General features: G+C 38.7%; 2 protein-coding genes across 2 annotated transcripts; one reads left to right on the forward strand and one right to left on the reverse strand.

Moving 5' to 3' along the window:
* Window positions 1–1,506: 1,506 nt before the first annotated feature.
* On the reverse strand, window positions 1,507–4,446 carry LOC117812986 (sialidase-3-like). The gene is made up of 3 exons (XM_034684000.1): window positions 4,192–4,446; window positions 3,756–3,996; window positions 1,507–3,669 (listed from the first exon to the last, which is right to left on the reverse strand). Exons 2-3 carry the CDS (start codon window positions 3,978–3,980, stop codon window positions 2,662–2,664), a joined length of 1,233 nt encoding a protein of 410 aa, XP_034539891.1. The 5' UTR covers window positions 3,981–3,996; window positions 4,192–4,446; the 3' UTR covers window positions 1,507–2,661.
* A 1,758-nt stretch (window positions 4,447–6,204) lies between these two features.
* xrra1 (X-ray radiation resistance associated 1) lies at window positions 6,205–15,231 on the forward strand. The gene is made up of 17 exons (XM_034682867.1): window positions 6,205–6,439; window positions 8,452–8,588; window positions 8,669–8,740; window positions 8,824–8,896; window positions 8,995–9,092; window positions 9,471–9,607; window positions 11,943–12,047; window positions 12,137–12,246; window positions 12,874–12,926; window positions 13,009–13,089; window positions 13,176–13,269; window positions 13,362–13,480; window positions 14,042–14,185; window positions 14,273–14,423; window positions 14,538–14,653; window positions 14,754–14,859; window positions 14,931–15,231. The coding sequence occupies exons 1-17, from the start codon at window positions 6,346–6,348 to the stop codon at window positions 15,110–15,112; spliced, it is 1,872 nt and encodes a 623-aa protein (XP_034538758.1). The 5' UTR covers window positions 6,205–6,345; the 3' UTR covers window positions 15,113–15,231.
* Window positions 15,232–26,802: the final 11,571 nt, after the last annotated feature.

The raw sequence follows: 26,802 nt of genomic DNA on the forward strand, positions 1-26,802 counted from the left end.
AATATAACTTTAAAAAGAAAAATGTGTTCCTCAAAACCTGCTGTGCTCTCCTTAGAAAAATGATGCATTCAGTGTAAATAAACTACGGAAGTGAAAGCTGTAATAGCTGAACATTTCTGTTGTAAGAAGGAGCTGCAAGTCTAAAACAGGAAGTACCAACATGTCGCATAAGTTTGATAATAGACTCTAAGAGCAAGCTAGCCACATTAATCTCATTATCCTCACCCCTTTAGATTATACAGAGAAATTAACACAATGGCAGGACTAAGTGTACCATCACAAGCTACAGCTGTCAGCTCCTGTTAATGAATGACTTTGTTACTTTTTCCTTCGCCTGGATACTCAGGCTTTATGCAATCATAAATCATAATAATAAAGCTAGTTACTGTAAATTGCACTTTGACCACACACTAGTACTCCTGTGACAGTGCCAATGCCACATTATTGAAAACCTGAAAAACTGAGAAAACCCATATTATGTGCTTGATGAAATGAAAACACCCCACTCTGTCCTCAGTTCATCCCTGCTTTCTGCACAGCTGCTGAATCACCCCCCAACTCCCCAAAGGTCGCTTTACAACAAGAGCTCTTCACAACATTTCTACATGCCCTAAGCCTCCTTTAGTGGCTGAGGGAATGAAGTACTCCCATGAAGTGTTTATTTATAGATGCTTTTAAAACCACACCCATGATTTACCTCTTTTTTTCTCTAATAACCCTATTAGACCAAGTATTTTTGATTACCTTGTCTTTTAAGTGTATCCCAGCAGTAAGGCCTCCAAAGCAACAGAAGAGTTCATTTGCAAAAATAGAGAACTCTGTTTTTATACATTTTCAAAAAACACATTTCTTTTTGATATAGACTCCTAACAAAGATACATTTTCAAGATACCTCTGATTAGTAAAGTCATTTTGACTTAGTCGGACTCCATAACATCATTCAAATCCCAACTCAAAACTCACCTGTTCAAACTGGCATATTCACTCTAACTGGACTGCATTTCACTAGTTTTTATTTTTTATTTATTACTCTTTGTTTGTTTGTTTTTGTGAGGTTTTAATGATGAATGTTTTTTATTATCTGTTAGGTGACCTTGGGTGATTTGAAAGGCGCCCAAAATAAAATGTATTATTATTATTTTTATTAGTCAAAGCCACCCAACCTCAGTTGATTGATAATGCCAAAAGCTAGTATTAGAAAAAATGTGGCTTTTTGCCTTTAATGACAGGACAGCTGAAGAGAGACAGGAATGTGGGGAGTAGAGAGTCGGGGAAGACATGCAGGAAATGGTCGACCGGTCAGGAATCAAACCAGCGACTCCTGCAACGAGGACTGTAGCCTCTGTATGTGGGGCGCTTAGACCGCTAGGCCACCAGAAAAAAATGTGTTCTTTAAAAATTTTTTTTTAGTTTTTCAAAAAGTGACTTAACTGTTTTGCAAATGAACTCTTTGTTATTGCAATCACACTGTAAAAAAAATGTGCATAAAATTGAACAAAAACTGAGTCAGGTGATCACACGTTACTTTTATTTTCTACTAAAATACATGTTTCATGCAGGTTTTGTCACTTTCCACAACAGTCAACAAAAACACAATGAAACTAGTGTAGAACCATCTCAACCTCACAGTTTAGGCAAAGAAGGATTTCTAAGTCGGTCAGCAGTGTGTACAAATTCCTAATGGCTTTATAAATAGTATATCTTCATCTGTAATTACATGCTGTTACATGCTTTCATTAAATAACCAACTAGCCAGCCCATCATACCTGGTCATAATGAGCAGTTCATTCGAAACGCCAAAGAAAAAAAGCCTGTTAAGAAAATGATAAGTGAGGAGGAAAACGGAACATAAATCAGGAAATAATATCACAAAGTAAAATATTGCTTTTAAAATGAATGTCTTAAAACCAGTGTACAGTACAAAGTAGCTTAAATGCTCTAGACAGACGGAGCTTGAGGACAGTAATCTCTCCAAAGCGTGTTCAAAACTCAAAAAGGTGTGGTACAGTTTGGCTGGTCTCTTTCATCGATTAGCTGGAGTGGTGAGTACAAATTAATGATTCAATTTCTGTCCGGTTCTGTCGCCAACTTTGTGGCACGGACAGAAACGCTCTGCGGCACAGCTTGAGTCTAAACAGTGGAGTCGAAGGCATATGTGAATCAGTTATACTAAATGTAAAGGACAGAGTGCTCTATGCTCTACGTTACAAGGCCGGCTATGATCTTCGTATGAAAATAAAAAGGAGGTAGGCAAATTCTCTCCACTGCTCAGAAAACACTGACGGCTTAATAAGGAGCAGAAATGGGTATGAAGAGCTTGTCAAACACACACGCGCGCACACATACAAAGCCTGTTAAAAAGATGACAGTTCAGCACAGCATGTTTGAAATCTGCCTCTTAACCTATTAAAAATAGTTTCCTTCCTTTCCCAGCTGCTTGCATATTAATACTAGTAAGACTTGAATTACCTTTTCATCATGTAAACGAGGAGACTACAAAACACACGACTCAAGCATGCATTATCATCTCCAGAATGTAGAACAACAGTAAACACAGACAGATGTTACTGCACGGCATATTTAGTGGCTTCCGCTTGGATTTTTAGGGTTGCAGGAGAACGTTAGAGCTTTGTTAAACACAGGAATTAAAGCAATCACAAATCAGCGCATCTTCTTGTCTTTCTTACTTCCCGTCTGCATGACATCGTTGAGGGTGAATGACATAAACGCAATCTGTTCAAGTTCGCTTTCATTCCCGCACTCCATCAGGCACGAGAACTGATCCTTGTCCCCGTTGTAGGCCAGGTCGGAGTAGCCGCTCGGTCCCCTGTGGATGATCCGAGGTCTGTCCCACCCTGATGAGTGCAAGGGGGATCGGTTCAAATACACGCCCATGTCTCTTCTGCCGGACTTGTTGGTCGGGTGGATGAAGAGGAGCCAGGTTTGTGTGTCTGGAGACAAGAGAGATGTGCCGCATGCTTTGCTTTCAGCGTCGTCATTGGGGACGAACTCAGGAGCAGGGAAGCCGATGACGCTGCCCTGACATCCTGAAGGTGGTTCGACCAGCTCTGGAGCCATGTGTGGTTTGTCAAAATACACACCGCTGTTTTCACTCAGGGCCTCACACCTGTGCCCTCCAGTGTTACGAGCGTTACAGTAAAGGTGACTCCTGCCCTCGTGATCGATGATTTCAGCCATTTCACACTCACAAGACTTTTTTCGAAGCATCTTACCTATACGCCATGTCTGTCCAAAGTCCTCACTATAAATAGACAAAGCTCGGGGGTAGACCGTGAAGGGAATGGGGAAGGAACAACATCTGTAAGGGACATAATAGGCGTAGGCTGGGATGATCAATCTGCCGTTCTCCAGTTGAACACCGTGCCCTGGACCCACAGCGAAGGTGGCCCACTTATGGATAGTGTCCCCGACTACACTTTCTGTCAAGTCTCTCGCTTGAGTCCAGGTTTGACCGTCATCATTGCTGCTAATACAGCAAAGACGAGCCTTGTTCTTACCTGTTAAGATCTGCCGCGCCTCTGTGGTGTTCCTCCAGATACAGATGAAAAATAAGAACAGGGTTCTGCTGTTTTTTTCATACACAGGGCAGGGATTCATGGTGCGGTGGTCTGGTAGACAAGCTGTAGACACCTCCTGACTAGTTGACCACTAGAGAACACCACATGACAAAGAATTAAAGATAAGCAGACACACTGTTAAGAGATATGATGCTGGTTAATGTGTGCTTTTAATACCTGAACAGATCCGTCATCTTTCAGAGTTCCTCTTCTCATGACAAGCATTTTGGCATCATGGTCACAAGGTGAGGATCTCTTTTCTGCAAATGCGAGGAATGTGTGACAGTGCCTCAGATAAATGAGAGCAGGGATTCTGTATGTTATTCCACTTGGCTCCTTTTCAAACAAAGTTGTTTTGACTGGCTCCTCTCCACTGCCACTCTTGGATGGTGTGTTCCCCATAATGGATCAAATATTCCTGTGAACAGACAATTGTCTAAGTGTGCCACACTTCTTAGCTCGGTTATAAGTTCTCATATAATAATGTTTATATATCATAGACTCATAGGAAGAGTTCACACTTCAGCAGCTCCACATACACACTCACACATATAATTGCATGGTAACACATCAAACCTAACGCGTGCTGTGGATCCCTGGAAAAAACTCTTACCTTTATTCGTCAGTCTTCACATTTGCAGACATTGATCTTCGGGAGAACAGCATTATATCGTGTAATTTCACGCCTCAACAGGAAACCTCTGATGTTCACGACACTGCTATGGGTTCATGAGGAAAAGAAGAAGGCACCGAAGCAAGAGTTGCTGTTACACCCACTTCCGGGTTTGCATGGACGCAGTCTTATTAATAAACAAGATATCGGGTTGAACTCAACTACCTGCTGCAACCATAATTTAAAGATAAACCTTTCAGTGTTGTATTTTCAATTCAGATTTACAGTACAAGACGAGGAAGGTTATACATGTTAAAGGACAAAGGCAAAAAAAACAAACAGGGATTCCTGTTTTGGAATTGCGCCTGCGTAGGGTGCACTGGAAAAAATGCCCCTCCAAAAACAAGAAAACAAAACTTATTTCAAGGTAAAAATAAAAAAAATCTGCCAATAGAACAAGTGAAAAATTTGCTTGGTAAGATTTCTTAAAATTAGACATAATATTTCGAAAACTGTGATCTTAAAATTAGCAGGGAAAACTTATTTTAATCAATATTTGACCAGTATTTTTTAAAGCTTAGTGTCTCAGAATAAGCCAGGAATGCTAACAATTAATATTTTTTTCACTCAAAAATTGATTTTTGCACTATTACATTTCATGTCAACTTCTTCATTGGATATATACAGTTGTGCTCATAAGTTTACAAACCTTTTTACCATACCATTTTATTTTTAGCATAATTCCAATTTTCCTTTTCTTTTCTGTTTTATTATACTTGTCGTTTTAATTGTGTTCTTTTCTGCTTGTCTGAATGTTTCCAATGCTTTTAATGTTTTAATGTAAAGCACATTGAGTTGCCCTCGTGTATGAAATGTGCTATACAAATAAAGCTGCCTTGCCTTGCCTCGCCTTACCCTGGCAGAATTTGTGATTCCTTGGCCATTTTTCAGATAATATGAATAATGAGAGGGGAAAAAAATCACTCATGGTTAGTGGTTGGGTGATGCCATTTATTGTCAAACAACTGTGTTTACTCTTTATATCATAATGACAACAGAAACTACCCAAGAAATCATAAATTCTACCAGGGTATGTAAACTTGTGAGCACAACTGTATTCACCTTAATTTGAGTTGTATTATAGCGGCACTTCTCCAGGTTTAAGACCATCTTGTACTTGAAATAAGATTACAAAGTTTAATTTGAGCATTTTGAGATATAATGTCTTCTCATAGTGAACTGGATATACTAATATTCAGTCATGTTGTTTTTTAGGATAAGCCAGCTATGCTCAAAAGTAGGTGTTTCATTGTGTGCATGTAGTTTGAGGATGTATATTTTTATCTAATTTTGAAGAAACAGTGCCTGAAAACTATAACCCACCCTTAAAGCAACTTTTCTTTCTTTCTTTCTTTTATCAGTGGAGCTGTTTTCTGATAGTTTCTCCAATAAAATGCATTTACTTAAATCAAGTAAAGTGTTTGTCTTAAATCAAGATTATTCATCTTCTATAAATAAGATCTCAGCTTGAAAAATGTGTAATGTTAAATAAATATTAAGTTTCTTCTAAATTACAACTCAAAACAAGATAATTTCAAGAGTGTTTGACTTAACAAGATATTTAAGATGCATCGACTTAAAACAAGTCCCTCTATCTTGCTCAAATGTTTCTTTTTTAGTAAATGTATCTTATATCAAGTGGGATAAGACATTTTCACTTGGTAAGATTTTGAGTTTTTGCAGTGTGGACATGCCAAAGCAGGAGCGAGCTGGCTTCAATTAAATACGAGTCGACCATAAATTCTTCTTACTGAATAACTCGACATCAGGTGATAAGCGAAACGACTACAATACAGGTTCAAAGTCCTAAAGTGAAGTCACAACGGCTTGGCAGGCAGACTGCTATCTTGTCCTCTACTTTCATCTTTGAGCAGTCAGCCTCACGAGTTTCTTCCGTCTTCGCCTGTAAATACATGTTTACGTCTCTACCGCCCCCTGCAGGACAGGATGGCAACTACAGTCTGACATGTTGTTGCTAGGAAACGGACAGTGTAGCTCAGTTTCTCATACAATGTTGAAGCTGGTTCATGTCGTGAAAAGCGCGTGAAGCTCTATTAAAGAGTTCGTGTTAAATGGATAACAATAACAGACACGATGACTGCAGAGTCCCATGAGTTATTATTGGACGGACAGAACCATCTTACAAAATGTTTCCCTGCTCGGACGTTTCAGCACCGAGGACAAGAAGGTGGGTTAAGTTCAATTTGCATTTTTACAGAAGAGTAAGCAAAAGAAAAGCAAGTTTAGACACTCCTACTGCAACACTTTTTCGGGCTGCAAATAACAAATAATGAATAACTATGTCCAGGTAAGCTCTTCAATAGTATGGGGTTTAATTAGAATGTCTGCATTTTATATTTGGACTTTAAAAAAGAAAAGAAAAATTGAGAGAAAATGTCATTTTAGTCACTAAAATAACATTTTTTTTTTCAATTTTTCTGGCGGAGCCAGGGGGTGGCCTGAAAACAGATTGGCCACCCTGAAATTCTTAAACATGATTGGCTATTTGCCATGTCAGAGGCATTACTTCTATTGAAATCAGCTGTCGTGATGTTGTGCTTCAACAAGCTGCAGAGAGGGTAGTTTCTTTGCATTTGAATATTGTTTTTGTTGATGCTTTGACTTTGGACAATCATCTTCATTTGAGTCCTTAAAGAGTTCAGTTCAAACAGCAACCTCCGGTCTAAAAATATGAGTCCAATGTGGAAGTGTTAAAAACTGCAGTTCATCAAGGATCCACTTGAGGCTGGCGCCGGAAGTACCGGAAACCACATACACACCAATTAAAAAAAGACGATCTTTACAGCAGAAATAAACATGTTTACAGCCTGGTACAAAAGACGAGTGTAGTCTGGATAGCTCATTTCTTGATGTGCTCTCACTGTGAGGGGGGTGAATTTTTTTCTAAGGCGGCAATTTCAAAGATATCAAGATTACGAGTCTTCCAATGAGAGGCACAGCTGACTTGATTGACAGGCGGGAACACTGTAACTGTTGGCTAGGAGACTCAAAGCCCGCCTCTTTACGTCACAATCGCTTGACAGCAGCAATATGGCTGCCGCCGCCGATTGGCTTCAAAACAGCGCTTCAGAAACAGATGGGTGACGTCACGGATACTACGTCCGTATTTTATACAGTCTATGGTTCAGTTCAGCAGATTTAAATGTTGCCACTCTGTTGAGTTACATTTTTAATGTTAACATTAGAAATCTACACAAATGTAACATTTTCAAGATGATTTTATAAAAAGAAGTTAAAGTAGAAGTGATTATTGGAGGTAACCCTACTAGGTTTGGGGTAAGCCCCTAATGTTTTCCACGCCTGGCAGGGCCAGCCCCTCAAGATGGTTCACCATACATACATGAAAATGTTTTTACATAGGTATCATGCCAAGACCTACAAAATAACCTCATAATGTTGTGGTGAAATCCAAACAGGAAGCGCAGAAATTTGACTTGAAATTTTGACACCCGATTCACAAGGGTATGTATTTATGCCAACCTGTCCTATAACTTTGCTCCCATCAACTCCCAACTATGCACATTTTGAAGTAGACACATTGGTGATTAAAAGTTATCATAAAGAATTTCTCTAAGTCAACGGGTGTGGGCTCCAATTTGGAGGAAATTTGGCAATCTGCCAAAAACCTTGAATCCTAATAACTCTTACATAATGTTGGATCAGGACCAGGGGTATTAAATTAATTATTTAAAGGGCCAGTGAATGTCAAAGCCTTTCATTTAATCTATGTCTTAAAATGGACTGACATAAATTCAGTGAAAATTGATAGCTATGAAAATACACAAACAGCAAGGTTCATTAACAATAATAGTAATACTTTTTAAAATTGAAGTTATTATTGTTGTAGCACACTTTCTGCAAGTCTTTTGACAATAAGTGAAATGTTAATCAAGCAAAAACCCTACCAGTCTCTTAATTCCAGCTTAATGTAAAGACTTACTTGTTTATTTTGAATTTCCATCAACTGGTTGAACAAAACGACAATTTGATGAACATTTTAAGACGATTTACAAATTATAATTTCAGTTTCTCATTGTTTTGCTTTCCAAATAAATAAACCAGAAAGACTCATTTGCAGGTTTTCAATTATGGAAACAATTGCTAGTTTGACCATCAGCCCTAGATGCATTTTAAATCAGTATTGGCTGTCAGTAATCATTGTAGTGATGTTCCTTGCAGGTGCTGGGCATTGGCTTGTAGCGTACTCAAAGGCAGAGGAGCAGAGATACAGGACCCTGCAGAGGAGAATAAAAGAGACATATCGAAAATGTCACAACACTGACCCTGTCCATAACACATTGGATGCACCTTTCCTGGTAAGACCCTGAAATCAAGTTTTCATATTTACCTTTTATTAGAAACGATTATTATTCTCATGTTGTTGTTGTTGTTGCAGCTCCAGTCACACTGTGTTGATAAACCGTCCACGCTCTGCTCCGTGGACATCAGTGAGAAGAAACTGAATTCTGTAAGAATTTTTTGTCTTCATTATTCTTGTCTTCATTATTTGTGTTGTGCGTTACATACTATGCGCTTTGTCTGTGTTTACAGGTCAACCCTGCAGAGCTCAAGGACTTTATCAACGTGGTTTACATTGATGCATCTATCAATGCTCTCTCTTTGGGTGAGTGTTTTTTGATTACATATGATTTATATTTCCTTCAGTAAGATTTTTGGTCTCTTGCATAAAGTCTTGATTCTCTGGATTGTTTCTTTCAACAGATTCTTTCAGCAGTTTTGTGTCTTTGAAAGAACTTAACCTGTCATTGAACGGGCTCTGCAGCATGACATTTGATGCTGCAGATTTCCCTCATCTCGAGGTAAGATGTTTGACATTGACATATCAATGAGATACATTGATGTTATTTTATTCTATAAATAACATCACCTTTGTGTTGTCAATATGTCTAAGGAGTAATATCTGACTTTTTCATCTAACGACAAGAATTTGATGCGTTCCATCCAAAGTGATCTGATCCTCATGTCACTTCTCTTTTTTCAGCTTCTTCCACATGTGCAATTCTTTAGTATTAGAGAAGCTTTGATATTAATCAGCAACAAACAAAGCAAACATGTGCTGTCACTTTAAGTAATGTGTCTCTAATTATGTCTACATCAAGCCTTTCTGTGACTTGTTTGATGTTTGACTAAGGTTGGACTGTTCCATTTATCTGAAGAAATCATTTGAACTCTCTCAGGTTTTGGATCTTTCCTACAACAATTTGTCGGCTGATGCTGTTGTTTCCATTGGCTGGCTTCCTCGTCTTAAGGGTCTTCATCTGACGGGAAATAAGCTTCATCACCTCCCCCCCAATCTGGGTTCTTCCATTTCTGGGTGAAAAGTTTATTATTGGATTTTGTTTAATGCTTTCCTACCACTTAAGCTAACAAAAGGTTACCCATGATCAGACGAGTTGCCACAACTGCTTAAAAGCTAAAAATTCTGCTCTTCTTTTGCTGTTTTTTCTGGAAAGAAGTGAACATGGCGTTGCTTTTATATCCCAGCATCACACAGGTCAGCTCTGTCAGACACTGCTTTATGTAACGATTGTTGTTCCAGTGAGACAGAGGCAGACTTTCACTTGACAGCTGCAAAAAATCTTGGTATGAGTGACAGAGAGGCTGGCAGAATGAGAGACAGCTAATCTGTTTAATTACATGTTTTACACAGCGAAATGCAAATTCATGCGCTAGATACAGTCTGATGCTCATTACAGTCTGCTCCTGGCTTTATAACTGCAGAATATAACTTAGATTATAACTATTTGTCCAAGTATTGTCATGACTGTAAGGCTACTTTGCAGATTAAGACATTTGAGGAGTGCATTCAAACATATTTTACCTTCAGCCCTGTTAATGTTTATGTTTATTTTAAGATAAGATAAGATATACTTTATTAGTCCCCTATTGGGGGAAATTCTTTTGTTACAGCAGCTTGCAACACGGGACAGGGGAATAAACAGTGTACTAAAATTGTTAAAAATATAATAACAATAATAATAGCAATGATAAAGGTAAAATAGAATAAAATAAGATAAAATAAAATAGAATAAAATATGGCAATTATTAGAGGTGTATACACTCACATGATGTATTTAGTCAAATACATCAAGTATCACACTACCTGATCACGTGTCAATCAGGCATGTTGGTGTACTTAATCAATACATTGGTGTCGTCCAGTGACAAATACTGTGGGTTAGGTTTAGGGATCAAGTCCAGTGACAAATACTGTGGGTTAGGTTTAGGGATCAAGTCCAGTGACAAATACTGTGGGTTAGGTTTAGGGATCAAGTCCAGTGACAAATACTGTGGGTTAGGTTTAGGGATCAAGTCCAGTGACAAATACTGTGGGTTAGGTTTAGGGATCAAGTCCAGTGACAAATACTGTGGGTTAGGTTTAGGGATCAAGTCCAGTGACAAATACTGTGGGTTAGGTTTTGGGATCGAGTCCAGTGACGAGTACTGTGGGTTAGGTTTAGGGACCAAGTCCAGTGACAAGTACTGTGGGTTAGGTTTAGGGACCAAGTCCAGTGACAAGTACTGTGGGTTAGGTTTAGGGATCAAGTCCAGTGACAAATACTGTGGGTTAGGTTTAGGGACCAAGTCCAGTGACAAATACTGTGGGTTAGGTTTAGGGATCAAGTCCAGTGACAAATACTGTGGGTTAGGTTTAGGGATCAAGTCCAGTGACAAATACTGTGGGTTAGGTTTAGGGACCAAGTCCAGTGACAAATACTGTGGGTTAGGTTTAGGGATCAAGTCCAGTGACAAATACTGTGGGTTAGGTTTAGGGATTAAGTCCAGTGACAAGTACTGTGGGTTAGGTTTAGGGACCAAGTCCAGTGACAAATACTGTGGGTTAGGTTTAGGGATTAAGTCCAGTGACGAGTACTGTGGGTTAGGTTTAGGGATCAAGTCCAGTGACAAATACTGTGGGTTAGGTTTAGGGATCAAGTCCAGTGACGAGTACTGTGGGTTAGGTTTAGGGATCAAGTCCAGTGACAAATACTGTGGGTTAGGTTTAGGGATCAAGTCCAGTGACAAATACTGTGGGTTAGGTTTAGGGACCAAGTCCAGTGACAAATACTGTGGGTTAGGTTTAGGGATCAAGTCCAGGGATGAACTTGTGCACAAGCGTCTTGAGGAGGATCCGATGAAATTGTTGACACATTTAGAAATAGTCAGGTGGTTAGGATGAGAGACAGTCCATTGACTCTTATGAAGCACCAGGGTTAAGGATAAAGTGCAAGGATGGCTAGGAATGAAGTCCACTGACAAATCCTGCAGGTGTGGGTCATTCAAGAACCCCGATTGGTTAGGTGAAGTGTCTCAGCGAGTGTACTTAATCAATACATTGGTGTCATTTCATTATTTAACACATTCCCCGCTGAAAGTTATGACAGAAAAAGGTCAGGAACCTGAAACACACCCAAAAGTGTCTTTAAACTGACCAGGAGGGGGCGCACAAATGTTTTAAATTCACACTCATGATTCTGAACCAGCAAATGGAAAGACATTCTATCTACTTGCTCTGCAGTCATATACAGAAAGCAGACAATGTTGTTCATACATGCTGCACATAACTGTTCCTTTATGTATTGAAGAGCATCATGAAACAGTATCCACATGATTGTCTTTATTAATATGACTTATTTCTTTTTCCTCAGACCTGCTACAGAGGAAGACACGCAGTTTAGAACTCTTGAAGTCCTGATGCTGGATGAAAACAAACTGTCCTCTGCAGTATTTACCTGTTTGAAAAACCTAAAGAGGTAATTAAAGTAATCTCTATAAAAAAAAAAAACTAAAAAAAACATGGGAACAATCATTAAACCTTTGTTTCTTTTACTTCCAACCACAGGCTTAAGTATTTAAACCTTCAGGACAACCGCATTACTAAGATACCATACCTGCAACCAACTGGCTTTTTGAAACCTTCAGCTGAAGAAGAAGTTGAAGAAGAGGTTCTTGGTTAGTTTATTATTTTTTTTTTAAACACTTTATTTTCAGTTTTTTGTTATATAACAAGACAAGAAAACAGACAGACAAAACATAATAAAAAAGGAAGGAAAGAAATAGGCACGCACATCATTGGAATGGAAAGCTATCAAAAGACAAAAAAAACAAAACAAAAAATCAAACAGACAAAACAAAGAAAATATGCATACATACATGCCCACACTGCCATTTAACGGTAAGGTGAGATATTGAATCAGTGTCAGACCAAATGAAGAAAGTAAATAATGGGTCACACTGTACTGTCTAAAAGTCCAAGGGTACATTAAAGATCCAGGTTCAGGGTCTATATGTTCAGTCTAAGGCGCAACAACCCACCACCAGTCCAGTCCAAACAATGCCTAAATTAATCAGGTAGCAATTTTTTTAGTTTTGATATATTCAATAAAGGGACCCCAAATTTTCACAAACTTAGTGTGTGAGTTTGAAAGAGTGTATCGTATCTCCTCCAGGTACAAACAGGAAACCATTTCACTCAGTTCTTGGTTAGTTTTGACAAAATCTGTAAACCACAACGACAGACCTGCAGCTCAGCAGCCTCAGGAAACAAGTAATTAAATCATTTTTGTCCCCTCAATGCAGCAAACACTGAATCATATCCTAACACTGAAGAACATCACAAGAAAATCTCACAGGTAATTCATTTATTTCATTCTGTGTTCAATATATCTCTTTCAGGGACTCCCCTTTTTTAAATATCTGTATCAATCACCTTAGGTTGTACAAAAGGATGAACCCTGTCGTGACTCAAGTTTGCCTCTCCCAGCACTGCAGTACTTGAATTTATCCGACAACAAGGTGAGTCACATTATTTGTACAAACAAATCAACTACAAGCCCTTTTGAAAATCAAGCTGACATATCTCATCAGCGTTTAATCATCAGATTGCAGAGGAGGACGCACTGATGGCTGCTGCTCTTTTCCCATCACTGCGAGAAATCGATATTTGCTCCAACCCTCTCACCACACGGAGAAGTGGTAACCCTCCTGTTCTCTCTTCTTTTTATTTATAACGATGAATTCAGAGTTTTAAATTATGGGATCACCTTCATGTCTCTGTCTGAACACAGGAGACCCTCCATTACTCACCTATTACCTTCAAGAGAGACTGGGGATCACCATCAAAAGGAAGAAGACACAAAAGGATGTGAAGCTGCCAATGAAGGTGTCCACTGATCCAAAATGGAAGGTTAGATTTTTTTTCTGCACTGTTGTTGTCCTCTCGTGAAGACCCTCTAGATCAGGGGTTCCCAAACTTTTCAGCCCGTGACCCTTAAAATATAGGAGCCAAAGACTTACGATCCCCACTGTCCCTCAGAGTGATTTAATGTGGCTTCATTTAGATGGTCTGCAGAAAATGACCCTACATATATGAGCATGTGTCTGTGTTTCCTGTGCCGTTATGGATTAACCTACTGCTACTGATGCTTTTGATGATTAACTGTTCACTGACTCTAAACTTAGGAGTCATCTGGCAACAAAGAAAGGCAGAAAACTCATTACATTTTCTATTTTCAAGGTTTTATTTCAAGGTTAGCTACTATTTTTTTGGGGTATTTTTACTATAATGGGTAAAATGTACTATTTCAAGTTTAACTTAAAAAAACAAACATTCTGGAAGACATTTCACGACCTCCCATTTGTATCTCGCAACCCTCCAGGGGGTCCCGACCCACACTTTGGGAACCCCTGCTCTAGATTACACCACGTGAACCAACCTTTTTTTTTGTTTGACATCTTTGAATCACAGGTAGAAGAAAGAATCTCAAAGGTGTCAAAGCTGCTGAGAGAAGCACTGTGTCCTGCTAGTACTCAGGTTGAGAAAAATGAGACAGCGGGCAAGAAAACACCAGAATCTAACCAAGAAAACACAGAACACTTCTTTGTCACTCAGGTATTTATTAACATTTTAACTTATAGATACTTGCCAGAGATACATGTCTTTACATTTCTTATAGTTTTCTCTATTTTTCATGTTTAGGCAACAGATTTTCCCCAATTTGAGTGTGCTGATGTAAAAGACACAGCAGAGACAAAAGAGAAAAATAGGGCGGTTAACATTCCTGAAGAATTCCTGTGCTATGAAACATTGATAGATGCAAAAGCAAACCCTGGTGAAGTTGAGCCCATTGGTGAGGACATGTAGTTTAATTCTTGCACGTTTCCCTCCAGCTCTCAAATCAGATTTAGACTTCACAATCAGGCGATTGAAACAGGAATATTTATGTTTTTTTTTCTTCCTACAGGAATTCAAACAGCTGTTCGGATGCTGGAGCACACACTGAAGAATCTCAATGTTTACAGAGACTCCAAACCAAAGCTTGACAGCGTCCAGACACCGTACAGAGAAAGAGAGAGAAGGGTACAGCAACTAAACTGCACATATTGATGCACTTAAGTTATACTTCACTTAGCAAGTAAAGTCTTTGTTGATGACTTTGAGACACCTTTTCTGTGCGCAGGTTAAGAAACTTCCCCCTCTGAAACTAATAAAGCAGCCGTCTGAAAAGGTTGATGAAATAATAAAGGAAATCAAACAGAGCTCATCGATAAGAGAAGTCTCATTAAGTATGAACATTTCTGTCACATTCTCAGACAACCTTACCTTATCTTTATAATAACACTGTGTTTTTATTCAGGCAGAGCCATACGCAGCTCTAGTGTCACAAAGCAGGATCGCAAGGAGGCTCAGTCTCTGCTGAGAGATATGAAGACCAAGTACAAGATGGTCCATCAGAAAACAATGGAACAAGTGACAGACACCAACCATAACAAAGCTGAACCTCCACCTGTGAACATGAATCCATATTCAAGCGCTTAGCTAAACTGTTATTTTTCATCTGTACTTGGATCACACCTTGATAGTGTTGGCAAACAATTGGTGTGAGATTTAATTAGAGCATCAAGCACATGTCAAAAATAAAAGAGGTGGTTATTAAATCGTGTTGTGCATTTTATCAAACAACAAAGACTCCTCAGAGCCTCAAAACTCAAAACTGAGGGAGCCTGTGCCCGTGTTTGCAATTAATTTTTAATGTTTTCTCAGAGCATTAGTTGATTATATTGTTGTCTTGAGATAATAGGGCTTGTGTCTTGATGTAAAGTGTTCAATCATCTTGTTGTTTTGGGTAAACAAAGGCAGATTTGTTGAGATCATTCACAAGAGAAAGTGACTTTCCACACGATCAGAGGATAATAGTCATGTGTTCTCTGTATGATGTGTTCATTTATCTTATCTTAAAAGTGCATGAGCAGATTTATCCAACATGAATCAGCCAAAAAGTATTTTTTCTGTAGATGACAAGACAAATTGAGTGTTTGGCACATGTGAATGAATTAGACTTTTAAATCACTGCTAAGACTTTCAGGAAAGGTTTTATCTCTGACCACAAAGTACAATCAGATGTTTGGTTCAAAAACTGCTACACCTTGAATTGACCTAGATTTCAGTCTTTTTCAACATCTGTCTATATCTTTTAAGCAGGACCCATGTTAACATCAGCAGTGCCGCATGCATCCCTTGAGTCTGGCTACAAAAGCAACGGAAGCCACATACACACCTATTGAAAGAAGCCAAAAGAAGCAAAAACTAATGAGGGGGAGTTTTTCTATAAGTTATTACTTTTGACATTACTAAAATTAAGAGTTGTGCATACTTAGATACACAGCTGACCTGAAGTCCGCCTCAACTTAGCCTCTTCGTCCCTTGCTAGGTCACTTCAGAAACCAAAGGGGGACATCACTGATACTACGTCCATGTTTTTTTTTTTTTACAGTGTATAGTTGCAAAAGGCTGCCAGTAGCTTTCTTTGCATTTCAGTCAAGCGGCAACCTCTGGTCTAAAAATATGAGTCCAATGCTGAAGTGCTCAAAGCTGCAGTTCATCTAGGATCTGCTTGAGGCTGGTTACGGAAGTACCGTAAACCACATACACACCGATTCAAAAAAGACGATCTTAACAGCAGAAATAAACATGTTTACAGCCTGGTACAAAAGACAAGTGTAGTCTGGATAGCCCATTTCTCGATTGGCATACACTGTACAGGGGGGTGAATTTTTTTCTAACGCGGCAATTTCGAAGATATTGCGATTACAAGTCTTCCAATGAGAGGCACAGCTGACTTGATTGACAGGCGGGAACACTGTAGCTGTTGGCTAGGAGGCTCAAAGCCGCCTCCTTATGTCAACAGCAGCAATATGGCTGCCGCCAAAGATTGGCCTCAGCGCTTCAGAAACAGATGGGTGACGTCACGGATACTACGTCTATATTTTATACAGTCTATGATTTCATTGCAGCTAATTTCTACGGTGGCCCTGAAGGGTAAAACACAACAACATTTAACAAAACATAATGCCATTTCACAAAACACAACAACATTTCAGAAAACGGGAAGGGTTTGGACAATACTTCTTGTTTCTGATTGGACAGAAGCTGATATCTCAATGTACCACCTTATACCGTGCGGGCCCCACGACCAGTGGTGTGTCCAGAGGGGTGGCCAAGGGTGGCACTGGCACCCCTTGAAATCCAATTGGCCACCCTAAAATCCTATACTATGATTGGCTGTTTGCCTTGTGAGAGGTGGGGTTTCAGTTAAAATCTATAATTTGGGATGAGTTAAAAGGCTGACAATAGATTTCTTTATTAGTGCCCTCAAATGTGACTTTGAAAAAACATCTTTTGTAAGACCTTAAAGAATTAAGTTTAGAAGATTTATGCCACTTTATCAAGTTTTTTTTTTAAGTCAAAAGGAATATAACAACTGTTTAATACTTTAATGAAAGTAGGTTGTGAAGACAGAAAGGGTAAATGTTATTTATCTGCAAATGCACTGGCCACCCCTGCCTATGTGAGAGCCTCAGTTGCGATGGCCCGGTCAAAAAGTTCAGGACACGCCCCTGCCCATGACCCCCTCACTTCCTTGGAGGGTGGCTACCAAAGGCGCGGCAGCTGCAGCATCAACTCCCTTTTGTTTTGTTTTGCATGCCATATATACATTTACATATATATATTTATGGATGTGTTTTGTTAAATGTTGTTGTGTTATCTGAAATGTCGTTGAGTTTCCTGTTATGTTGTTGGGTTTTGCCCTTCAGGGCCACCATACATGTCCCTTTTGTTAGTGCATTAAATCATGACTTGGACAGACATCTTTGTTACAGTATTAAACTTGAAAGATAGATACTCTGTAGTGTAAGTTTAAAACTATGAATGAGACCTTAATGTTTGTAAACAAAGTAAATATAATAATTAATGAATTAATTATTTAATGAATAATTAATGATTAATTGAGTCAGAAGGGTAAGGGCTGGCCCAAGTTTGGCCACCCAAGTCAGTCAGACATGCCTCTGAGTCTAGTCTATAGCATGCAATAATTCATTATAATTAGCATAAAAAGTTTCTATATTTTGTTTAACTCAGTTGTCTTATCAAGTTTAACATTTACTTCTCTATTATCTCACTTATTATTATTTTTTTTTTCTGATTTTTAAAACAAATATTTGAATGTTATGAAAGGTGCTATATAAATAAAGTGTATTATATTTATTTTTATGTCTTTGAGTAACTGCACTCTGTAATGAGCTACACAGTTTATTAAAAGAAAGAAGTAGGATTTGTGTGTAGTTGAACTGGGAGATGTGTCGCTGTCTGTTCCCATGAGTCACTCTGATTAATTCTGTAGCAGAGATAGAGTGATGGTGATTGATGATGTAGCAGCTGCTCTACCCCTGCTACAACCAGAGGATCCTGCACAGCTTGTAAGAGTGTGTGCCTCTATAGAGTTCAGCTGCAGCTATAAAACAGATAACTGAGATTTCTCGGTTGGACCGGGTTGTGCACATTTAGGTCTTGCCAGTCCCATAAAAAGCTTCAGTGTTTTGGCCCAAACTGTGTCCATAAGTATGCACTTCATGACCTAGCCAGTAATTTTAGTTTCCTTTTATTTTATCAGGCTGAATGCCATGGTTGTAAATGAAGAAGGAGTGGATTTAAGCACACGTTATTCTCCTCCACCGAGCTGAAATGCCGCTCTGTACGTGGCTGTTCTGACTACTTTCATTAAAGTTAGCATATTCTGATCAATGAAAAAGACAAAAATATTGTGTAGATTCGTAATATATGAAGATGAAATCTCCAACTAAATCCATGGTAACTAAAAAAGTGAAATACTTTTATTTATTTATTTATCCTAATTGTAGCTGTGATCTAAACAAACAGTAGCATTATCATGTGTTTAGTATGATTTTATTATGGTCCACAGGGCATGAATAAGATTGTCTTCATAGGTTGATGCATCATATTGAACTTCCCTAGAAGCTTAATTTGGAAGCCTTTGAATTTCTGGTCATGTTCTGTTTGTGTTGTTCATTCCCTTTTTGATTTCACGCTCTTGTCCTTCATATGATTTCAATTATTTTCTCTCGCGAGCAGCTCTCAGATGTGGAATGTAATCTGAGCCCACCTGGAATAAATCAATAGACACCGCAGAGATATTTCCTGGGATTCATGCACGGATATTTCCCTGCTTCTGTATGTACTGAATAATAAATATGTATGCACTGCCAGCAAAGTGCATTATTCATCATACATGAGATACATTGTGGTTACCATGCTTTGTGAAGTACGCTGCGCACTTGCCTTTTATTTAATTCAAAATGTTTTACTTTACCTGTTATTATGTAAGGGATAATGTTTAGTGTGTGGGTGGTCATGCAAATTTGAATCTTGACAGGCTGAGCAGAACAGAAGATATTATAACAAGGATATCCACCTCCATGTTCAGTGATGCTGCCATAGTAGCAGATTCTTATCAGCCTCTTTGCAGGATGAATTAACATTAAACTGAACATTTCAATTGATGGTTATGATAAACAATAGCGTGCTTTTTTTATAATTCATATTAAAGTGAACATTTCCATTCAACATCAAACAAGGTGATGGTGAGTTCTGCAGGAATATTAAGGTTGACATTTCTGTCCTCACGCAGCTCTCCTTCTTGGATGCTAATGGAGACTCATGTTTTGCCACAGAGTCAACAGGCAATAGGCGTCGATACGACGTGTGATCAGCATGCCCCTATCGTTGCTTACTAGTTGAGGGTTTTCACCAATCAGAATCAAGTACTTCATACAGCCGGGTAATAAGCAAGAGGCAACCTCCAGTGTCAAACGATGAAGCCCATGCTGAAGTGTTATAAACTGTCTCTCTACCGGCACACACTTTACGGGGGTGAATTTTTGTCTAACGCGACGGTTCAGAAGATATTAAGATTTCGAGTTTTAGCCCAAATAAGGACATGACTGACCTGACTCCCGGACGGGAACACATAGTTGTTGACTAGAAGACTCATACACCGCCCCTTTACATCACACTCTGCCTGGTTGAGTTCCGCATTTCCAATATGGCTGCCACCGTCGATTGGCTTCAAAACAGCATTCAGGAACAGATGGGTGACGTCACAGATACTACGTCCATTATTTATAGTCTATGGTTAAAAGTGCCAAAATAGATACGATTGAGCAAATTATTGTTCCTCCAAAAATATCAAACATGAGACATTTAAAGGTAAAAAAAACCTTAACTGTATAACATATATTACAGTATGAATTCAATCAATGTTGAACAGCCTAAAAGGTAAGTTTGATCTACTTTATTTTTCCACACAAAGTGCAGTCAGTAGATTTTTGTGAAACAATTTGAGTGTCTGCTTTTGTTTATTAATCTTCAGCTACATATTTGCAGATAATGAAGAGTCTGTAGGCGACTGAGCCAAATGGCAGAGATCTGACACGCTGCAGAAACACTATTTTCCAGTCCATTGAAGCTCCACTCAGCAGGACTCATCTGTGTCGCATATCTTTCAGACACTCAACATGATTGAGTTATATATAAACTGTATTCAGTCTTTTTAAATTCTTATTTTCTTTCCACAGTGCTTCTCTTTTGAGGGTTGGATGTAGCTCAAGTAAAGGCTGTCTAAAGATTTGTTGTTGCTGTCACAATGGAGTTTGTTCTTCAGCCAGTGAGTCCTGGCATGACTTTATTTTTGCCTGACCAAAAAGAAGTTTGAGCACTTGAAGAGTTAGATCTATGGTTGCACAAGGAAAGTGTTTGCATGCTGGAAGTCTTTGCAGTTAGAAAAAAAGGCGTATTGTGCAAGATGTTATAATACTTTCATGTTGCCAAAAGTTGAAATAGATAACCCACGGTGGAATCAAATCTTATTAATTTCTGTACTCCTTGATTTATGTTTCTGCTGCTAGTGTTTATGCCAACAGATCTACTAAAACCTGCATCAGTTGTTTCACTTCATTTATTTCTGTATATGCGGGTGGATAACAACAATAAGTGACTCATTTGGTTAACTTCACTATTAATCTAATCTAGATCAAATTAAGTTGAATTTTGCATCCCTTTTTATTGCAGATAAATTAAATACACACAATCTCGGATTATGTGAATAATACATGATCAAAGATATGCTTGAAGTTGTCAGCACATAAGAAGATGATAGATTGTATTTTAACCAAGCGGCAACCTCCGGTCTCAAATTATGAAGCCCATGCGAAAGTGTTATAAACTGCAATTCATCGAGAATCCACTTGAGGCTGGCTGCAGAAACACCAGAAACCACATACACACCAATTCAAAAAAGACGATCTTTGCAGCATTAATAAACATGTTTACAGCCTGGTTCAAAAAGCGGCTTGGCTCTACGTAGCTAATTTCTCTATCGGCACACACTGTACGTGGGGTGAATTTTTTTTATAAGGCGACGGTTCAGAAGATATTTAGATTACAAGATTTTGCCCAAATAAGGACATGACTGACTTGACTCCAGGTCAGGAACACATAGCTGTTGGCTAGGAGGCTCAAACTCCGCCTCTTTAAATTCACACTATGCTTGGTTGAGTTCCGCATTTCCAATATGGCTGCCACCGACGATTTACTTCAAAACAGCGCTCAGGAACAGATGGGTGATGTCACTGAAACTACGTCCATTATTTATGCAGTCTATGCTTTTAAAGTTTGTAGAGATTTTTAAAGAAGCCCAAAAAAAGGGCAAAAAGTATTTTCTTTAAGCTAAACATTTTTTTTTTTTATTGAACGCAGCATATTAACACTGTTGTTTATTATACAACAGAATTCTGGGGTACAATCACATGTTTAAAAGCTAAGAGGTTAACAGGAAACATAATGCTAAATAATACAAAAAAACAAAAAACAGGTCTAGATTAAGGCAACAGAGGCTGCTAACAACAATATAATCCTCAACGTGTAAGTCACACAGTAAAGACCCTGGATCCTGCACTACCCAGAATGCAATAGTAGAGCTGTTCAAACGTAAGTTGATCAGATTGAAGCAATAGGATTTGATCAAACTTTTAAATCATGTTGTTCAAAGAAAAAAATCAGGTCATCTTATGTAAGTTTTTATCCAGTTAAAAAATGTCTGTTGTTCAAAACTTTTGAGTCATACTGAAATAGATTTAACCACAAAATCAGGATTATTCTGGTCCTGGTAGAGAACTGGATTCAAGCAGGATAAAAAAAAAACTGCTTTAAAGTAGGTCAAACAAAAAATGTAACATTGGAATTTCGGCATCACTATCATGATGTTGTCGATGAAGTGGACTCCTGTATCCCCATGTGTTTCACTGAACAGCTGTTTAAAAATGTTAAATCAAATGCAACTGACAGGATCCCTCAGTTTGGGTGGATTTTGGCACCCCCTGTTGACAAAGCATGAAGTAAGAAGTCCCATTTAGAGAACTGCTAATATAGATTTAATAATCATTATTAGCCAGTATGCAGTGGTACTCTGTTACCATCCACCACAGTCTGTTCCTGGATAAGGTTGATTCCATCCAGTCTAGTTTTCAAACCTGGACAACAGTGAGATTGATTTCCTGATCCTTGATGGCAAAAAAGTGGATTTCCAAACCAAGAACATACGTTTCCAGATTTGACTGTTTGAACAACCAGTATTAGAAATTATACAGCTGCTCTTATGCTCTACACTTGATGTTAAACATCTGTAGATCCCTCATGATAAAGCCTTACAGACATTACAATATTACTAGCTGTGTAGCAATTCCTTTTTTATAGCAAGACATAGCAAGTTTTAAAAGTATTTGAGTCTTACCCAGACTGACCCCGATGGAGGCACGCATGCTAGATAAGTGAAAACTATCTACTAATGTGACAAATTACTTCAAGGCTGAAGATAATCTCACAACACACATGTGTCTGGGATTTGCTTCCATCAGATTTGCAGAGTCATTCCAGAAGTTTCTCTCTATGAAGCACAGAGGGATTTCTGCTTTTAGTTTGAGATTGAAGCTGATCATGTTTTATTTATCTCTTCAGCATTCGTATTAACATCAACACAGAGTACACAGACAGATAATAAGGCACAGTAAAAAAAAAATTCCCATTGTAACCTCTTTTGCTCCTAACCATGAATAACTGATGAGGTGAGGAATTAACTGAAAACACATTTTCATCCATTCTCTTGGTGATATAACAGATCCTGGCAGGAGCGCGAGTTACTCTGTCCAAATGCAGAAATAACAAAAGACATGGTGCAGAAGGCATCCATGTTCTGCGTATTGGGCAAGCAGATCTTTGTTTATGCATGTATGCATGTTTTTTTTGTTCGTGTATTTCAGCACATCTGGAGCGCTCACAGTTGCAATCAAGCCTGAGAAGTGTTTGGGTAAGACTTGTTTGACTCGCAGACTGAGGGCCAACAGTTAAGCTTGGAGAATAACCCTGTGGAGACTCAGACGCCAAATTTGGCTCAGGAAGAAAAGGCCTGAATACCTCATCAACACTCCTCATTATTCAAACGCCAAATGAGTTCACTGCAGACTGGACCTATTCATTATCTTCTTTTGATGGACGATTGAACTGTTACACACTTATCATGTAATCCTGGAGAGGCTGCGGCTACTCTGGCTGACATTTGAAAAGAGGTCGTTATTAATTACGGATCATAAAGTTGTTGTTGATCTTCTTGATTCTGTGCAACAAAAGATCTCACTGTGGTCTCTCCGTAACAGTTTACAGTCATTACAAGCACGTGTTTAAAAGTCTGACCTTTACACCAAGCCACTCAGGATGAGGGCATGAAGTTTTCTTGGCCAGGCTCCAAACATCAGCTAAAATGATCAGGGCCAACTTAATTAATGAGAGGGCAAGGGTGTAAAAAACAGAGCCCTTGATAGATTTTGGAAGTATTTTGATGAAGTATAAACTCTGAGGTTCTGCTGAGCACCTTAATCAGCTATGAAAGCAAACACATCCATCAGGCTTAATTAACTTAACACACTTTGGCTCACTTTGAATCAAAAGGCTGCCTGATTGAGTTGCAATGCTTCAGTTCCTTACAAATACTGTATGCATCATGGAGGGACTATTTACTGATGGGGATGAAGAAATTATCAATTCAAATCTTTCGCAATAACCTCAAATCAGCATGATTGCTGCAGAGCTAAGAAAGAAATCTGTTAGTTCATAAGCATTTCAGAGTGTTCTGCAGCAAGCATGACTTGATTTGGTCTGACTGGCTCACAAAGGAAGTGACACAAAATAAATACCAGGAAATGAGATTCATTAATATCACAATAATGACTCAGAAGTGCCTCAAATCTTGGGCCGAGTCGTGACCCTGAGTCTCACATTTTCCTCACTTGGTGCTTAATCTGGGTAACATGGGCAGCAGGGTGGAGTACACATACACAGAGAGCTGACCGACTGCATGATTTATACCCACTGACTGCCCCCAGCTGTTACAATTGCCAGAGCCAAGACTAAGCATGCATAGCAGAACTGGCCCATGAGACGAATTCAAACATCCAGAAAATGAGGACTGATAGGATTTCCATCAAAACTGAGAGACAACGACGTCAAAACATGCAGAGATAGGTGGATTACAAAACCTGTGTATGTCATAGTCATCAATTCAGGGTCTGCATGGGAAAATGGCGACGTGAAAATGTTAATTACTAATTTATTTTGGCAGCATAAAGTAGAACAGCCCTTTCTCACCCTGTTAACTGTAACCATCTCTTTGGACGATTAAAGAGCGACTGTTGGAAACTGCCAGATCCAACAGTTTACAAAAATTATGACGGCCCTTTTGAGAGAATAATGAAGGCAGAGAAGGGGAGTGCGTCTGTTTCAAAATATTGTTTCATGCCTTCAGTGAGATACAGACAGAGCTGTCTGGCGCAAAGTGTGAAAGAAACACAATGAGTCATTGTAGAAGGGGAGGGGACAGAGAGAGAGCACGTCGGGGAGTTCACAGAGGAGGGAAGCGATATTATTCTGAAGCGCCCACTCAGTCTACCAAATCTGCAGTCGCACACTAACTGAGTCATGGGAACCACAGTGATAATTTGACACCTGTTGATCAAACAGGCCTGTGGACAGACTGCACACAGTGCTGCTGAGCAAGAGGACTGCTTTTCCCAAATCCCGCTTACATAGGCTGAAGGAAGGGATTATTTCCACTGCACAGTCTAAAGATGTTATTCCAAGGTTTTCATTTGCTTTTGGTGGCACTGATATCTAATAATTATTTTACACTTCCTTTATTCCGTTCATGAAATACAGTCACACTGAGTTTCATGGCATATATTTAGATATAACAGAGAGAGTCCCAGACATTGGAAATAATGGAATTCCTGCTACTGATACTGAACAATGAGCTGTGTTTATCTTGTGATATTACACACAGCTATGCAATAGTGCTGTGTAAAATGACGCACATCTTTGTGGTCATATCTGCAATGAAGGATAATTTTGTTTTTGTCACTTGAGTGCAGCAGAGGTAAGGTGTGACATTACCTAAAGTTCACAGTTGAGTTAGCCTGTTCGCTAAAGTCTTAGCAAACAATACTTTTTTATACATTAGAAAACAGTAACATCTCTTTGAAGTTGCAAACCAGCTGTATATCGTAAATCAAATGAATTAAAGTTTTTTTTAATGCTGCTTTTGGTCTCCACCAGCTCAAATGGTGTGATTCTGTAGCTGCTTAATGCCAGCTAACTAGCTGCTATGTAAGCTAGTTGTTGATAGCTCACAGTCTCAAAGCTATCTGGTGCAATGCAAGTAGTGTTCAATGAGTTTTAAGAGCAGCTGAAAACAAAGTTATGAGGTAGGTCAAAGGTGACGTGGGTCAAATTAATCAAAAGGTTTAACTTGAAGTTATTATAACAACTTCCATAATGGCAAAAAATATTGTTAACCCACATATCTTTTTACTGTACTGTTTAACCCTCCTGTTATGTCCGTTTCTATGGAACAGCAATAATGTTCCTGGGTGAATTTGACCCGGGGCACATTTAATTATCAAAAAGTGTCAGAACCCCAAAAAATCCCAATAAACATGTATTTAATCTCCTTATTAACTCCATTAATAAGCATTCAAATCAATATTCAGTGCAATAGTGTTCTTTAATTCTCACAGATCATGGTTTAATGAGGATAACTCACTCAGTTTTTATGAAAATTCATGTTAAAATCAGAAATACTTTATTTATCCCGGGGGGAAATTCAGTCAAATAAAAGGGTGTGTGTGTGTGTGTGTGTGTGTGTGTGTGTGTGCGTGTGCGTGTGTGAAGGACTGGGGTGAAATATGTCACACAGTTGCAAAGAAACAATTAGTATTTGACACTTCTGACCCCTCTGAGCCTCCACCTTGACTGCCGGGTTAAATTGACCCACAAACAGTATCTATATCTATAAATGCAAAGGGGGTTGCAATTATGTGAAATCAACCATTTTCATTTTATATGTTCATTTCACCTATTTAGCCAAGCAGAAGTTTCATACCAAAAAAAATACTGATAACATTTGTTTTTTAACTTTAAAAAGGGTCAATTTGACCCGCAACATAACAGGAGGGTTAAGACTGTTAGCTGACTGTTAGCAGCACTTAACATATTGTACCAATCAGGACAATGCATGACATTGTTAGTACTTCTGAGCTCAGATTGGTATCTCTTTATGAAAGAGGACAGGAGCAGAGTGCTGCTTTTTTCAGTGCACATCACACTGAAGCGTCAATTTTATTTTGGTTTATAAAACAGTGGACCCAGTGGAAAAAAGTTTCTGGCCCCTATCTTTCATTCTGAATAAAAAGATTTAGGTTAGAAAAGTCAGTGAGTATAATCTCCTTATATTTTAAATTAAAGTAGATTCATTACAAAGTTGTTAGACAGAGGCGACCAGTCAGAGCCATGTTCTCATAGAGAGGTATTGTGATATACACTTCATGAAATTAGTGATGGAAATGTGTGTGTGAGAGAGAGAATGGGGACTAAAGGGAATCCAAACTTCTGCTTTTGATTTCCATGCTTCTGATAACATTTCATTTCCAGTGGGAAAACAGTTGATCCGGCCTTCCGGAGTTCTATTTAATAGGAGGCTTCAGGCTACAACAGTGTTAGGACCGCTCTGCTTTGGCCAAAACACAAACTACAAATGAATCAGCAACTTG

Source organism: Notolabrus celidotus, chromosome 5, assembly GCF_009762535.1.
Source record: "Notolabrus celidotus isolate fNotCel1 chromosome 5, fNotCel1.pri, whole genome shotgun sequence".
Lineage (NCBI taxonomy): Eukaryota > Metazoa > Chordata > Actinopteri > Labriformes > Labridae > Notolabrus > Notolabrus celidotus.